General features: G+C 38.8%; 1 protein-coding gene across 2 annotated transcripts in view; it reads right to left on the bottom strand.

Moving 5' to 3' along the window:
- VWF (von Willebrand factor) overlaps nt 1-12,940 on the bottom strand; it is a 148,437-nt gene extending 135,497 nt beyond the window's left edge. For both annotated transcript variants that reach the window (XM_040566017.1, XM_040566023.1), the window contains exons 1-5: nt 12,820-12,940; nt 11,261-11,315; nt 10,537-10,695; nt 8,759-8,861; nt 8,455-8,675 (exon numbers count right to left, since the gene is read on the bottom strand). In XM_040566017.1, the coding sequence (XP_040421951.1) occupies nt 8,455-8,675; nt 8,759-8,861; nt 10,537-10,695; nt 11,261-11,315; nt 12,820-12,849 (568 nt within the window). In that variant the 5' untranslated portion in view covers nt 12,850-12,940. The remainder of the gene's footprint in view (nt 1-8,454; nt 8,676-8,758; nt 8,862-10,536; nt 10,696-11,260; nt 11,316-12,819) is intronic.
- Between the last annotated feature and the right edge of the window lie 3,356 nt (nt 12,941-16,296).

Raw genomic sequence — 16,296 nt, 5'->3', positions numbered from 1 at the left:
CATGCATGTTTGCCAGCCTGCTTTTCCCCAGAAACTTTGTACTCAACCATAAGTAACACAGTCGCTAAAGATACTCCATATTCTACTGAATATCACTACTTATTACTTCCAATAATATGGGGTAGGTAGAACCTGTATTTGAACAGTACTTGCATTTTCATTGAACTAGCAGTTTTACAAATACACAGTAATATGTAATCTTAGAAAGGTGAAAAGAAAGCAGGAAGGAAAATGGAATAAAGGAGAGAGACTCATGAAAGTAAGTATTGCTCAACCTAGTTTGCTAAGCATGTAGTGACAACTTCCTACTAGCAAGGTTTGCTTCCCAACCTCAAATCCTTTAGTCTCAGTTCTTACTGGAAGAAAGATGAAGGACATTGTGTGGAATCCCATCAGCAGATATTTACAGCAGACCATGCCCACTCTGTTAATAACTAACATCATAACTGTATCAGAAAATATAAATAAATTTTATATTTACATTTTACAATACAAATTTCTTACTAGAATATCCACTGAGCCACAAGCACTCCAATTTTCTCACCAGCCTGAGAGAGGTACTCTCTTTAAGAGGATCCTTCATACAAAAATTGTTGTCCAGTCCCCAGGGAGAAGCAGAGTGCAAGCTATAAGATGCTTTCCAAATACAAACAAAGGCATTGCCTTGCTCCCCAAAATTATAATCTAACTGGGTAAGCAATGTCTGATTGACCAGAAGGAAAGAGCTCTAAGTATATCTATTCATATAAATGCGATTTTATCCACATATAACACATGGAGGAAAATGTATACCCATTTTTCTCAGAGTAGCAACTAGACATGGAAGTTTCACTGACTATCACAAGAGCTTTAAGCTGAAGCTATGAAGTGACTCTGTGGCCACTGACCTACTGAACAAATTTGGGTCATGGAATTAAACTATTTCAGCAGAAGGTTTCTTTGGAAAGGACTCTTTAAACCATACATGTTACATGCCCTATCAATGAGTGTGGTAATTCTCTATATTATGAGGCTTCAGGAGGAAAAGTGGGGAGGGAGAACTGTCCCCCATGTCTGAGTGCAATGGGCAGAGGGAATAGCAGTTGCCTACCACTGCTGATGTCTTTAACCTGAAACCTATGCTTTGTTCTGCTGAAGGGCATGAGGGTGTAGGAAAGGAAAGACAGTGAAGGGGACAACACAAGAACAGCCTAAAACCCCTGTTAATTTCCTAAGTGCACAAGTGATACTATTAACAGAGCAGCCAGGCAGTTCAGCTGCCTGCTCTGTCACTACGCATCCATCATACAGCACAGCTACCATCCTCTCTGCAGAGGCTGCCTTTCCCTTTTTGATGATGAATGATGTGACTTTTTTCTTTTAAAGGGCCTTTTAGCTTAGCTGTGTAGTCTTCCCCTCAGTTAAAAAGAGGCTCTTAGTTTGATTTCAGCCTGTGCTGATTCTTGATTGATTCCTGACACAGTATCTGGGATGCAAACTTTGTGCATATCTCTCTCTGCTCTGCTCCCTTTGCTTGTTCCCATCCCTCCTCTGAGCATTTATGATGCACATTCTCTTCATCTGGTAGGCTCAGAGTTTTGTTTTACTTCTGTTCCTTTCGTGTTCAATTTTCCTTCTTTCTGTAAATAGACAAGTTCCTGGAAAAACAAAGCCTAACTAGGAGTCATCGGAACCCTACACCCAGAAACCTTCTATATGGCCTGGGTACGGTTTTTCTAAGGCATTTGTTTTGCCTACGTTTTGAAAGAAGTTTGTGTAAGGAAAAAAAAAAAAAAAGGAAGAAGAAGAATAAAAGGATGGTGTCACAAAATGTAATGAAAACAAAGTTGGATCAAAACCCAAGTACTTCAAGAACTAGTGCTTGGTGTGTGGACTGATACCAGCATGAGAACTTGTGGCTCACCAGCTGAGAACCCAAGGCAGCTAGTTAGTGTGCAGTCCCTTTGGAGGATACAAAATGGGTTCAGGTAGTAGCTGTTAAAGCACAACCCAGATCTCATCTTCTTTGCATGTCCCAGAAGTGTCCCACACTTTGATAACCCTGCTAACATGACCCAGGAGAGACATGTGCCAACCACCACAGACAGCAGTCAGGGCAACCAGAGGCTGGTCACAGATGCTCAATTATTGGATTATCATCTAATTGCTGCCCTTGTGTCTCTGTCTCTTTGAGGAAGAAAAAGCGAACAAACAAACAAAAACAAACAAACACACACACACACACACAAACACAAACCCTACAACAAGTAAAACAAACAAACCAAAAAAACAACAAAACAAAACACAAAAAACTACTATGTTTTGGGCAATCCCTCCCCACCCCCTTTTTTGTATGTTTGTTTTGGTAATAACATATGCTTTCACCTATTTATTTTCAGATAGATGATGTCCACATCTCCCCAGCATTCACTATGATATTTGGGTCTCAAAATCACTAATTCCTCTTGACATCTGACATCAGGTTTTGGATGATGGAGCACTGGCAGAGGTTGTCCGAGAGGTTGTGGAGTCTCCCTGCTTGAGATCTTCAAAAACCACCTGGACACAGTCCTGGTCAACTGGCTCTAAGTAGCCCTGCTTGAGCAGTGGGGTTGGACCAGAGGACCTCCAGAGGTCCCTTCAACCTCAACCATTCTGTAATTATGTGAATATAATGTGCTGCTTGTTACTTTGAGACTGATCTCAAAGTCAATGTGCTTAGCAGTAACCAACTCATGCTCAAGGCATGGGAGTGGGAGGCAGAAACTCAGAGCTCCCTTCCTGGACCTCATGCAGATTTTCCACATGACCATAAGCCCTATTAAATTAGGATTATGAACTGGAACAGTTTCAGCACAAGAGTAAAAAAGCCAGCTCCAAAAACTCCGTAGCCCAATGATTAAGACACACTCCTCACAACAAAAACACCTAACTTTGAATCCCAACTCTAAATAAAGCAGAGGGGGTTATGAATACCGGTTTCTGTTACCATCAGATACATGCCATATAATAAACATGGTTACTGTGGCAGCATTCTGTGCAAAAGAAGACTGAGTGGGGATCCTATCAATGTTTATAAATACCTTAAGTGTGGGAGACAGAGGGATTTGGCCAACCCCTTTTCAGTGGTTTGTGGGGGGCAGGACAAGGGGCAATGGCCAAACAGTGGGTCACAGGAGGTTCCACACCAACATGCAAAAGAACTTCTTCATGGTAAGGGTGACGGAGCACTGGAACAGGCTGCCCAGGGAGGTTGTGGAGTCTCCTTCTCTGGATATTCAAGGCCTGTCTGGACGCCTACCTGGGCAACCTGCTCCTAGGGAACCGGCTTGGCAGGGGGGTTGGACTCAATGATCTCTTGAGGTCCCTTCCAACCCCTACAATTCTGTGATTCTGTTGATTCTTCCTTCGCCTGTTCTGCTTTCAAATGACAGCTTAATTCTTTTGTGAATCTATCCCTTTTGCTTTCAAATTAAAATGCAAGAATAGAATGAAATTATTTGCTTAGGTCAAACAAAAGCTGTAAACTTGCCTAAAATCAACTTACCTCTATCTTTTAAAAATGTCAAGATCCCAAATTTTACTTTTTTTAGCCACAAAGTTTACTTATATTTACATGTACATATATATAAAATTATAAAATCTGCACCAACATCACTACAGGTTTGGAATATGCTTATAAACTGAAGTACTAAGAATATACAAGGTACTGCACACAGGGAAGTTGCATATTCATTCATGTGTATTTATACTACTTCAGGACAGAAAACTACCTGAAACATCAGATTTTTCCTGTACTATACTGTCTGCTTCAAACTATTTAACCTACATTTAACTCTGCAGCGGCATCATATATTCTGTATTTCAGCAGCAGAAAAGTCTGGAATGTCTTGCCTGACAGTTTCAGACTCAGTTGGAGCAGGCTCAGAATATCAAACCTGCATCCAGCTATTAGCCATGGATGTTGTTTTATCATTACTGTCTTTGTGATTTCGAGATGGATTTCCAGAAACATGCTTTCCTGTCAGTGCCTAAAGAAGTATAAGGAGATTGATTTGGTCTGTTGTTGTTTTCTTTGCTTTTTTTGTTTTTCCATAATACTAAGAGTGTGTTACACGCACAATGATGAAATGATAGATCCCACTGTTGGACTACAAATGGGGTGCTATGCACAAATAAAACTACAAACTTATATTGTGATAAATGCGTATCACACAATACCACTGTAAGACTCTTATCTCAATGATAAGAGTACTTGGCAAAGACTGAGGCCACAGGCACACACAAAAAAAAGCTCTGTGAGTTTGAACTACAGCCTCCCTCACTAGGAAGAAATTGCCTTACATTTGTTGCAAGGTAAGAGCATGCCCACAAATATACTGAGCAAGAGCATGACTACAAATATACTGCAAAGTCTTTGGTCATTTGCTCATGTGAACATGACCTGATGAGATTTCAGGATCAACTTTTGTCTATGTTGTGTCAAATTTCCTCAGTAGTATTATGTAAGTTATCTCTTCTAGTCACTGCTTTGGATCCCCAATTGTAAAATGCTCCTGTCAGTGATCTTGTGACACTCAAATGCCATGGCTTGAAGGCTTCCAAACAGATATCTGAGCATCTAAAATGGACTCAACTTCATAATTCGGATATAAGCAAAGACTGGCAACCAGCAACCACATAGAAGTACAAAATCACATCAGAAAAATTGAGCTTGTTTAATTACCAAGTCTCGGAAGTATTCATAGGATGATTATAAAGGAACAGAGCTTAGCTGGCAGGAAAAAGTAGAGGAGATATTAGTTCCTTCATTAGGATCTAGAGAGGAAAAAATAATGAATGAATGAAAGAAAGAAGGAACAGAAAGAGAGAAAGAAGAGGAGAGAAAGAAAGAGGAGAAAGAAAGAGAGAAAGAAACTGGAAATCTCACAAGAATTTTCCTTTGATATTTTACTTATGCTTGAAATGTGAGAACAAATTCCCAACGGGCAGATGGCTTTTTTCTACTTCCATAACCAGCAGACAAGCAACCACATACAATACAACCTTATTTGTAAGTCTGAACAGGACATGAGTACTTCTCCACAGGATGAACTAGTTTAGTAACTACCAAAATCAATGTAAACAACTCAGCAGTGCATCCTCTGTCTGAATGAGAGTCTGTGTCTACAGTTATGAAACGTGCTGTATACACTTTTTCTTGAGCTTCAACAGTTACTGCGAAAAGCCACTACCTTCAAAGCTGGGTCCTTACCAATACAATGTTAATTTGTTAGAGTATCATAGCTTGAGTCACATCACTCAGACCTCCAGGAGCTCATTAAGAGAGCATCAAAACTATATAGAAAAGTGATTGTATTATCCTCTAACCAGACTATCAGTTCTCAGCTTCCAATACCAAAATACATTGATGAGTCATGAAAGTGCCAAGACACCAGCACGTAATTAGTGAGATATGTAACATGAGTATAATATATCAACCAGAACAGAAAAATAATCACCACATCATCACTAAGTTTAAATGGACTTTCCTTCATGCCACCTTTCTTACTTTCAGTATATGGTAATGTCCCAAAAATACAATTTCGCTCTTATTTTACCACCACCTCAACACAATCCAATATAAATTAACAAAATTCTGCATCATAATCCACTTTGACGGAGCAAGCCATGTAAAACCAAACTAATTCTTCCCGAGCAAAAGTGGCCAGTGTTGTCAAATTAGAGGGTCTATTTGTATCTAAAATATGGTAAATCTGTGTTCTCATTTGTTTTCAACATAAGTATTGCCATTTTGTTTAAACTGTGACAAAAACTGTGATACTCCAGAAGGACAGAGCTTATGATGTAGATTCCTGTCCATGATTCTGACTATTAGCACAAATTTGGGATGTGGTTGTTTGATGCCACAAACAATCCCTAGGAATGGGTCATCAAATCACACAAGTTCCCTCCTGTGCAGGCAAATGCAGAAATGCTATAAAACTACTGCATTAACTTTTAAACTGTGTGATCTACAGTCTGTGAGAGACAGAAAAAAACATTTCAGCTTCAGTCCTCTTTCCACCACACCCATAATCAGCAGCTCTTACAAGCTCCCCTCCTACCAGGACAAGAACTATTAGCCAACAGCTAGCTTTCATTTAAGCTGAAATGGTAATCAGTTTGAAGGCTAGGATATCTTGAGCTTCTTTACCCAGCTAAAAAACCCTGAGGATGGGTTTTTTAATACACCTCAGCTATCCAGCAAGCTCTTTGGCTGTAGCCTAAATACCCAATCCATAACATCTACCATCATCTTTCTTCCTTTATTTCTGACATACAGATCTGCACAGTGCTCCCCAACGGTGTCCCAGATGACATCCCATAATCTTCACATTAGTCTTTCCTTTGTGCATTGTACTTACAATACATTTTATTCTGGGGGCTTACAGATATTACTGTATTTATTGTCAATACAAATCCCATGCAGAAATACATTTAATGTATTGGAATTGAGGGCCCAATATGATAGGCAAAATATGCCCAGATTTTAACAGGAAGCTATGGACACATTGAAATGGCCAGGTTCAGTCTGCAACAACCTTAAAGACAACCCTTCTGTGTCCTCAGTTCATTAAGTCATTATATCAAGCTCACATCCTGGGTTGGGTTGACCTTTACGAGAACTAATCAAGCTAAAGGAGAGCAAATAAAAAATGTAGTGGAAAAAAAATTAAAAAGGTAAACTGTTTTATATGTTATCAATACTCTTTCTAGATCTTTCTTTAAAGAGTTTACCTCTCCCAGCTGTTTGGGTTGCACCTCATCTGGAAGTTAGCTTCAGCAGCTTAAAGAATGACTGATTAATAAAAAGCTAATTTTACTTGGAGCCTATTAAGAGGAGCTCATACCAGACCACCCTGCCAGCAGAACTGCAAAGGAAATAAACAATGCGTGGGAGTGGTGATGTCCTCACTGATACAACAAATTCAACCATAATCAATTTTAATTCCTTCTAGATCAGCTAAATGAAAGGTCTATTGTAGCAGAGTGGAAAACTGTCAGATTTGCTGATTCTTCAGGCTAAAAGCACAGATTTGTGTGTCCACACATTACAGAAGTCAGGGTCTTCATGCAAATACAGCTATTCATGTTCTTATTGTCTTCTCTATTTTTCAGCTCTTCCAACAGTAACCCTGCCATGTACGTCATTATGTTCAGAAATCTGCAGTTGGGAAAGCACTGTTTTTATAAAAGGGAGGATAAATCTTCAGGCATGTTAAATACAATACAGCAGAAACATTTAAACATGAGCAGCAGTTGGGAGTATCATATATTTGAACAGTCCAAGGCAATACAGTCTCCTTTGCTGCATTTACTATTAATAGTAGTCTCGCCCCCCTCTATATTGTCTCAAGAAAAAGATGTGAACTTCATATATCAATACATTCAGACATAGAAGTTTCCAAGTCCTGCCAAACAATTCTGTAAGATGAGTTGTTTCTTATTATTTATGGTGCTGAAGAGCTGATCAATCATTTAAGATACTTTGAAATCAGCTCTTTTTGTATGTTGAAGCCATGTTTATGAACCCCAAGTGTCAGTAATGCACACCCCTGGAGCAGTGCCAGGTTCTTCTCCAAGTTACTTTGTCTCTCTCTATTTTCTGTATCTTTTATTTTTAATAAATACTTTACATTATCAATTTAACATGTTAATGAATTAACTTACTTTACTCTAAACCTTTTCTCTACAAGTGAATGCTAAGAATTGCAAGACGCTATGAAATAGTATGAATCGAGATTGGTCCCTCAAAGTTACATTCAGGGCTTTTCCAAAACCCTTAGTGTTCACTCACAGTGACAGGCTTGCATAAATGTGCAGAAAGCAGCAAAAGCAATCTTGTCTCTCCCTCTTGCTAGGAGATGCTGTGGTATAAGGTGCACCTCCAACACAACAACCCATCTGAGCAGAGAAATGTCATTGAAGCATAACCCCTTATAGAACAGCATCCTGTGCCAAATCCATTTGTAAATTTGCCAGCAGCTATCCCCTGGATTTCATATTCGGCTATTGAAACAATCTCTATTCTTTCTCTCATCCGCTTAACTCACTAATAAATTAGAAGTTGAATCAATAAGTATTATTTATATCTTTTTTTTTTGCTGGGTCTTTTCCTAGTGGTTCACCACCACCACCGAATTACACATAATTAGCCCATAGCTTCATCTTTGTAAAAACCTTGAAAGTTGAAATACAAGGGTTACATTTATAGCTCTGAGTTTTGCTCAGCCATGAGATGACAACAATTCCCTTCAAGAGGAAGGGAAGATGAAACAACTTGGACAGCTTTTCAGCTCATCAAGATGAGGTACCTGACAGGTTTTGTGGAAACATTTTGCTGGATCAGCAAAATCATCATTGAATTACCCATGAAGTTAGGTGTACAGAGAGTAAGTACATCACAATACAAGCAGTTAGTCTTAGTCTTACCTTCCTGAGTTCTGAAGTCATCTTCAGCAAATTTATTAAAGTTGCCACACAGCCCACAGGTCTTATTATAGTACTTTTCTTGAAGGAATATCTGAATATTCCCACTGATATCAATCTTCACAACAAAACCATGCTCATCACTGGATATTTTATAAGACATTTTATAATAACCTGCCTCCTTCTCTATAAATAATCCGTTGGAGGCAAAAGGTATGGAAACCCTGTGAAGAAAAATAATTTCTCAGAATATGACATACAAAGCACTTTTTGTTTTCTGCTGGAATATTTGCTGTTCCAACAGTACCTTTTGTCTTCCTGTGTCACACTCCCATTTAAAGAGAAGTGAACGTTGAAATATTCTCCAAGATACACAGAGAAACCAATTTTCTCCCCATCCTGGTAGTCACCTGAAGAGATGGGACATAAGCAAATATTGTTAGCTCTGGGACTGAGGAGGATAACTTGTAAGAACACGTTGCAGAGCTGGGAGCATATCTTCTAACATTCTCAAGAGCCATCTAAGCAACTATAGGACAAAACAGATAATGTAAAACACAGAAAGAGTCCCAGGATGAGGGCTGGTATTGTCCACTATCAGCTGCATGACCTGGGAACCAGCTGGGGACTTAGCTTTTCCCATTATTGTCTCTAGTCCATGAATTCTTCATACTACCTTGCACACTGGAAGAGTTCCCAAGAAGATGTACCAACAATCTGCCCTGCTTCCTACTCTTTCTCTTCCTAGTTTCCTCCCCAAAACAACCCCATAGCTCAGCAGCAAGAGAAGAGGGTAGAATACACTGAACTGAAGGAAGAACCGAGTCTGCATATCTTCCTTCTTGATAAGCCCTCTAACCACCTCAGCTAGTCTTTAAAGGGTGTATGGCAATATTGACTATCCAACAGGGGGAAGGGAGCAGGGGGCAACTCCTCAATTTTTCAAAAGGAGAAGCACAGATGATATGGAGACAACGCTCTTATACTCCAAGAGAGAAAAAAAGAGGGGGGGGGGGGGGGGGGGGGGGAGTGGGGGGGTGGAACGACACATAACTACACATAATCCTTTCCCTGCTTTTGTCTAAAGCATTGTCTAGCTTTGACTTTATATTGGTTGCTTGCACAATGCACCACCTGTTCTGGAGTTCCTGCTCAGAGGTAGACAGCTCTGCCCAGACCAAAATGTTTTACTCAGCAACATGCATTGTACTTCACAGCCCAGTATCCAAAACCAAAACAAACCCATGCACATATGCTGAGATAGGAGTCAAAAATAGACTATACTATACTTAGGTACCTAATATAGATATAATGCTTCTGCTCATGATTTTTAAGATTTAATTGTCCACATAAAATACTGCAATGAATTCATACTTCACATATACTGTTGGTTCTTCCACATACCAAAAAAAAAAATGTGCTAAGTCACTTAAGTTTAGGAACAAAATTATTTAAATTTAGATATGGTTCCTTTTCAGAGTGATGGGATGAGTTTACTTAGATTTACTTACAGTTAGCACAAAGTCAGCTTAAACTAAAATTAGTACAGAACACTTCTTAGTGAATTTAAGAATACCTACCAAAAGAGTTTGGTGTGAATGAAACATAGGGTTTTGGTTCTTTATCATCTGTCACATCCCTAGGAATAACATTGCTAATTCAAACACTTTTTGTCCTGCAAGATGGGATTTATTTTTTCTTTTAATATGGGGATTTAGCACGTAGGTAAAATCAGTTTTACAGGGTCATGTGGCTCCTATTCCTGTACTCAGCTTTAACAATCACACCCAACTAACAAATTCAAAAATTAAAAAGGTCTCACTTCCCCTCTTTAGAAGAACCAATAAGAAAATCTCTGTTTCTTTACAGCTTAGTTAGCATGAGCTATATTACTAAACAATAACAAGCCAAAGTGATGGAATTTCCTCAGAAGCAATCCTACTCTCAGAAGAAAACCTAAGATCCTTTTATGCAATGGTTTATCCTATCACAAAGGACAACAATATTTTTCCCAGCATAAGGCCATGTCACATACCTACAACATTTTTTATTTGATACTACTTTTAAGTAGTAGCTCAAACTCACCTAAGAGTGTGAAGGAGCGCTTATGACAGTCCCCAGCTAGGAGGTAGCTGCAGTCCCCAGCAAAATTGTAGAAAGAATCATCAAAAGTTTTGATATGATCATTCCCAAAAAGGCTGCAACGGGAAGCTGATGACTCCTGAAGCAAAGAACCTGATGATCCTGAATATTGAAACACAATGTAACTTGCAATGTAAAACAATCATTTTGTAGTTTAGGAATTTATCTGCTGGATTTTTTTTTACCACTGAACATCACCTGTCCTGGGCCTTTAGCTCTATTTTCTAAGTACACTGTATATCTGACATGACAGTCCATAGGATCAAGTAGATTTTTTTGTATTGTACACATTACTGAAAAGGTTTTTTATCTTATTTCTACTGACCTAAACCCTACAAGGCTAATTTCTGTGCTTTAAGGAATGCCATACATTCATATATTTATGCCTGCTTGCAATCCCATCAAAACAATAGGATAATAGTACTTTGGGCATACTTGTGGCAGACAGACATCACTGACTTCAGGGAGTCTTTGTGACTTAATATAGTGCTTGTTGAAAGTTAAAGAAAGGAACAACTTTATTGATGTCTCCAGTATGAGGACAATGTTGCCTATTCCAGGACTGCAGGATTAGGTGGGCAAAAAGAGGGGGGAAAAAATCTCACAGAAGAAACAATGAAAATACATTTCTGTTTCAAGGCATTAGGAAACAAATACGCTTTCCTACCTGTTATTACAGTGGCCAGCAGTAGATTTGTTAGCAGAACTGCCAAGAGGAGCATCTGTCAAAAATGGAGAGATGTGAGAATATTCTTAGTTTAGGGTGTTTAGTCTGTTTCACGACGTCTCACCATTTTCTTACCTTTTTTATAAAGTTGCTTTTTAGGTTCTACACCATTTCAGAAAGCTGTAATCCATATATACTTTCACAGTAATTCAGTTATCCAGCCATGCCTTGAAAAATAGGTAATCTAATTCATTGTTCCCATTTTCGCTTCTCACTGCAAGGAAACATGGGCTACCTTCACAGGAAATGCAACCCAGCATACACATGTATTCAGATTTACCCAAGTTAATACACTGCACACACAAAGCTCTTTGATATGCTGTGTTGTTTATCAGACAACCCAACACAAAGAAGCAAGCCATTCAAACCTGATCTGCCAACCCAGGAGAAGCCACCTCTGCTGCATAAGATTTGCATCTTGCCCAACACCATGAAAGGGAAAGAATATAACGGTTCTACACCAACTAACAGGCCTGGCTGGCAGACCATTATAACCACATGGTACTCTGCTAATTTCAGGGTGATAATATACTCAAGATAAGGGGTGAGAAGTAAAGGGAGGAAATGGTACAAAGATTAGAAACACAGGGTGAAAACTTCCATTCACCAAAATCAGTTTTACTGTTGCCTCCTACTTTCTACAATCACAGTGTTGACTTTTGTTGCCCATATGTCTATAAACTACCTCCTGTAATGTCAGGCCTCTAAAAATAATAATATGAGTGCTATGCAGATGGTGAACTACAGATGTGTTCTGTGGAAAGACATTTAGCAGTTAATGGATGAAAGATTCATGGAGCTCTATCTAGGTGAGTTAATTTCAGTGATCATGTTTAAGCTACCAGAGAGGCTTAAATATACCATACTTAATATATTAATGCCAGGAGATCAGACACACCTTTTCCTAAAAGAGCCCTCCAATTAAATACTTAAATACATTACACAGAACCAAATCCTGATTTCACCTTACAGGCACACACTTATTGATGTCAGTTATGTAGGTCCAACTCACAGCCACATAAATAAAAGTTTTACCTTATTTGCAAAAGAAAGGAAAACACCTATTATAAAAGCTGGTCATATAATGCTGCAAATGCCAATCTGACATAAGGCTGTTAATTCTGCAAGATAGCTAAGAACTGGCAACTGCATGGGAATGTGACTACAAAACAGTGGTAAACAGTAGGCATTATTCTCAGATTAAACACTTGCTGGTGTATTTTTAGTGCATGTACTGTTTTTTTTTGTGACCAAATCTGATACTGCTTTTGTTTGTTAATCTCTCGATTTTATAAAGCATGCAAAGACAAAATACAAGATATAAAAACCCTCTCTTCAGCCCGTTTCAATCTCCCAGTCTGTTTTAAGCTGCTCACTTGAAGTTTCCCCCAATTTGAATAGAGCAGGTGCCACTAACAAATCAGGATAAAATCAGTAATATCTTCCAGTATATAATCCTCCATAATTTTTATCACCAACTTAATTAGAAAGTAATGTACCTTCTTTTGCGTGAGACTCCTCTTGCACATGAAAAAGAAGCTCCTCCAGTTTCCACCTTTATTCTACACCAGCATTGTTCCCTCAAGAGAGGGGACTGGAATGGCTTTGGTCTGAAATTTCTTGTTTTTGTACAAGCCAGGAACTCTTGCTCATTTAAAAGGAAAGATAAAGACCAAACGTCACATCCTCCTGATTCTCCAAACAATAGTTTAAAATGCTGTGGTGTAAATCAATGGCCTTAATTGCCAGAAAGTTACAATGAGGGGAAGTAGTATTAAAAACTTACATGACAGATAAGTCTTTGAAATAAATTTTGCATGTGTATGTGTGACAAATCTCACTGGTTGAGCCAATAGCATACTTGCTTGAAAGACTGTTATTAAAGAGGAATAGTAGAATACTCCATGTCTCAAAGAGTAAAGCACATGTAATATTTTTTCCTGTGAACAACTGCTTTAAAGGTGAAAGGAAAAAGAAACAGAGCTAGTAATGCTTTTGTTCTACCATTAAAAACACATATGAAACACACACAAATTTTATCATGTTCTTTTAGATCAACACATTCAGTCCTTGAATTTGTACTTATAGAGGTACCCTCTAGAGCAATATGTTAATCATGCACATATTGTTTACAGAGGTGGGCACGAGTTTTGCGGGCATATGTACAGCACTGAGCAAGAAATGCAGAGCAGATGACACCATATTTTACTCTCGATGTCCCACACTTCATATTTTCAGTAGCTAATAGTAATACCAAAGGGATTAGAAGGCAACACATTTCCCCGTAAATCATATCCTGCCACTAGTTCACAGAATCAGGTCTTTACTTTAACCCCAGAAAAACAATGCAAAACAATAAAAACACGCCTCCTGAGAGCCCCTAGCACGCAGGCAGTTCTGAGAATGAAAGTTCCTGCACACACTTCTTAGAAAACCAATAATGCAACTCTTAAAATAAATAAATAGATAGAAAATAATTATATTATAGTAATTTCTTCCTCCAGGCAACTTTCCTTATGGTTTCCAGAGGTGACTAGGCTGGTCCTTGCATAATGGCAATGGATTATTTTCGAGACAGTTTAGGTGATGAGTCTGCTTAGGTTGAAGAGTTACAGATCTTGTTAGCCATACTTACTTTCTCTTGTGTGAACTCTCAACATTTGCATGTCAAAGTGTCATAAAGATGTGCTACAGAAACACATGACAGAAAGAAAGAAAGAAATACAAGCTAAATTTTCACTTTCCATGTAAAAAGTGAGAGAAAAAGATTTTTAAGTGAATATTTCCTGTCAGGACCTTTCGCTATCAATGCTCCTGCCTTTTCTCCAGTAGCAATAAGGTTTGTCCCAATTGCACTCATGCCAATGCAAGGCCAACACCTGACAGCATCAGAGGAGATCCTTGGGACCACCCAAGAAAATCTCCTATGGATACAGAAACTTGGCATCCACTGCACTCATGGCCCCCACTGTGCTTCCAGAGACATCCCTCTAGTGTGGGTTCCTAGCAATTCCTACTGTTTCAATAAAGTACCAGGAAAGAACAATAAATATTCCCCTGGCTTCTGCCCAAAATGTTCCTCTACACTTCCATAGGAGAAAAATCTATGGGAAAAATATGCAAGCTGAGGCTTTAAAAAAAATACATCTCTGATATCTTTGTAAAATAAATGTACAGAAGCATTAGTGGGCACCACAGCAAAATGCAGGAACCTCTTAATAGAAGAACCAGTAAGTACAGAGCCTCTGACCCTGCTCAAACCTGCAGGGACTTTACCCAGTCTAAACCTGCTATGACTCCATGGAGAGCTAGCGACTCTTCATGAGAAACAGCATTCAGGGCTGAAGTTATAGCTGAACAACAGACAGAAATGGTGCAAAAGTGAGCAGAGAGAACAGGCAAGATGCCTCTTGTTCTTCTCATCTTGCTTCTCCTTCTGGTTTTGGTTGAAGACAGAGGAATAACATTGACTGGGAATCATTCTTGGGTCCAGTTGCCATCTCTCAGCAGGTCCTGGATACCTTTGAGATCCTGGGCATTAGTGATCTCAGAGAGATGTTCCTAAACCCTTTCACCAAGGGAGATGATTTCCAAGTCCTGGTATTATTCGTGGTATGGGGAACAAGGTCTCCTGTCACCATAGTCTTCTGTCTTCTCAGGCTTAATCCTTGTAGTGTCTGAGCTCTGAATAAATCCCTTCATTTGTTAACTTCCTATGCAAATTTAACAGGTATCTTTCATTTTTTGAAAAAGTTTTCAAAAACTTTTTGGAAACCTTTTTTTTTTATTATTTAGCACATGCATGATAGAGTTAGATTCCCTTAAAATAACCCTTAAAAAAGGGACATCACTGTTTTTGTTGTGTAGTGATTTCTTTACCATTGTTATAAAAAGGGGTCATCTCTTCAACAATACAGGATTGCTTAATCTGTAACTGTGAGGGATGGCCGAGGTCTTCCTTTATTAGCTTTTGTGTGACTGCCTTCATATACTGACAAGCATTATCTGAAACACCAACAAGAGAGAGAGTAAACCATAAGAAAGTCTGAGACTACCAAAAGTTGCCTTGAAGAGAAGCAGACTACATGCAGGCAGATTTCTGAACTTAAATGGAGCCTCAAAGTCTGAACGCCTTTTTCTGTGTGTTTGGAGCCTTTTTCTACAGCAGGGGGACATCTTGCAACTCCCGCTGCCAACGTTTAATAGATGGCTGAGATAAGCTAGACATCACAACACTTCTTAAGTGCCTTAGAGACCTCAGAGGACATAAGGAAGAAAATTAATTGGGCTAAACCCAAAGAACAAATTTCCTTTTTTTCCCCTCCTGGCTCAGTTTTCTCCCCCTTCCCCAAAAAAAGGAAATGGTAAAAAGCACATTTATTGTCTGACATTGTACATTGCTCTATTATGAGGTTTAGTAATGTTTGTGCAGTTCTGACATGTAATTTTACAAATAACACACCTGAGAAATGGGAGGAAATATATAAAGTACAATACTCAGTTGCTGGATAGTCCCTTATAAATAGTTTCTTTAAAGGAATAGGACTTCTGAGAAAAAAATATAGATAACCCTTGTTTTGTTACACATGACCTAGTATTTGAACAAGTCCAATATTTACTTGGAATTATATAATAATACACACCAAGGCATTAAACAGCATGCCACAGTTGTCACCAAGTTTGTTACACATGCAAATATGGAGGCAAAGTGTCTGTGTTATGAGATCTGCACCAGAATGTAGGAACAGTGATGAAACTTACAGGGCCTGAACAACAACAACAATACCTTGATGTAGGCAAAATGGAAAACTAAAGTCTAGCAATAATGAATTTAGATTCTGCACTTAGGAACTGGCAAATTAGATTAGCTATGGAAGCAACACAGGATGTCACTTTAAGACCATCTAAAAGACACAAGCATCTGCTGTAAGAGGAATTCATCTTATTCAAGGAAGATACAAAAGCAATTCCAACTA

This window comes from Cygnus olor, chromosome 1, assembly GCF_009769625.2.
Source record: "Cygnus olor isolate bCygOlo1 chromosome 1, bCygOlo1.pri.v2, whole genome shotgun sequence".
In the NCBI taxonomy this organism is placed as follows: Eukaryota; Metazoa; Chordata; class Aves; order Anseriformes; family Anatidae; genus Cygnus; species Cygnus olor.
Note: the sequence above shows the minus strand (reverse complement) of the source record. Positions and strands in the feature narration are given on the sequence as shown.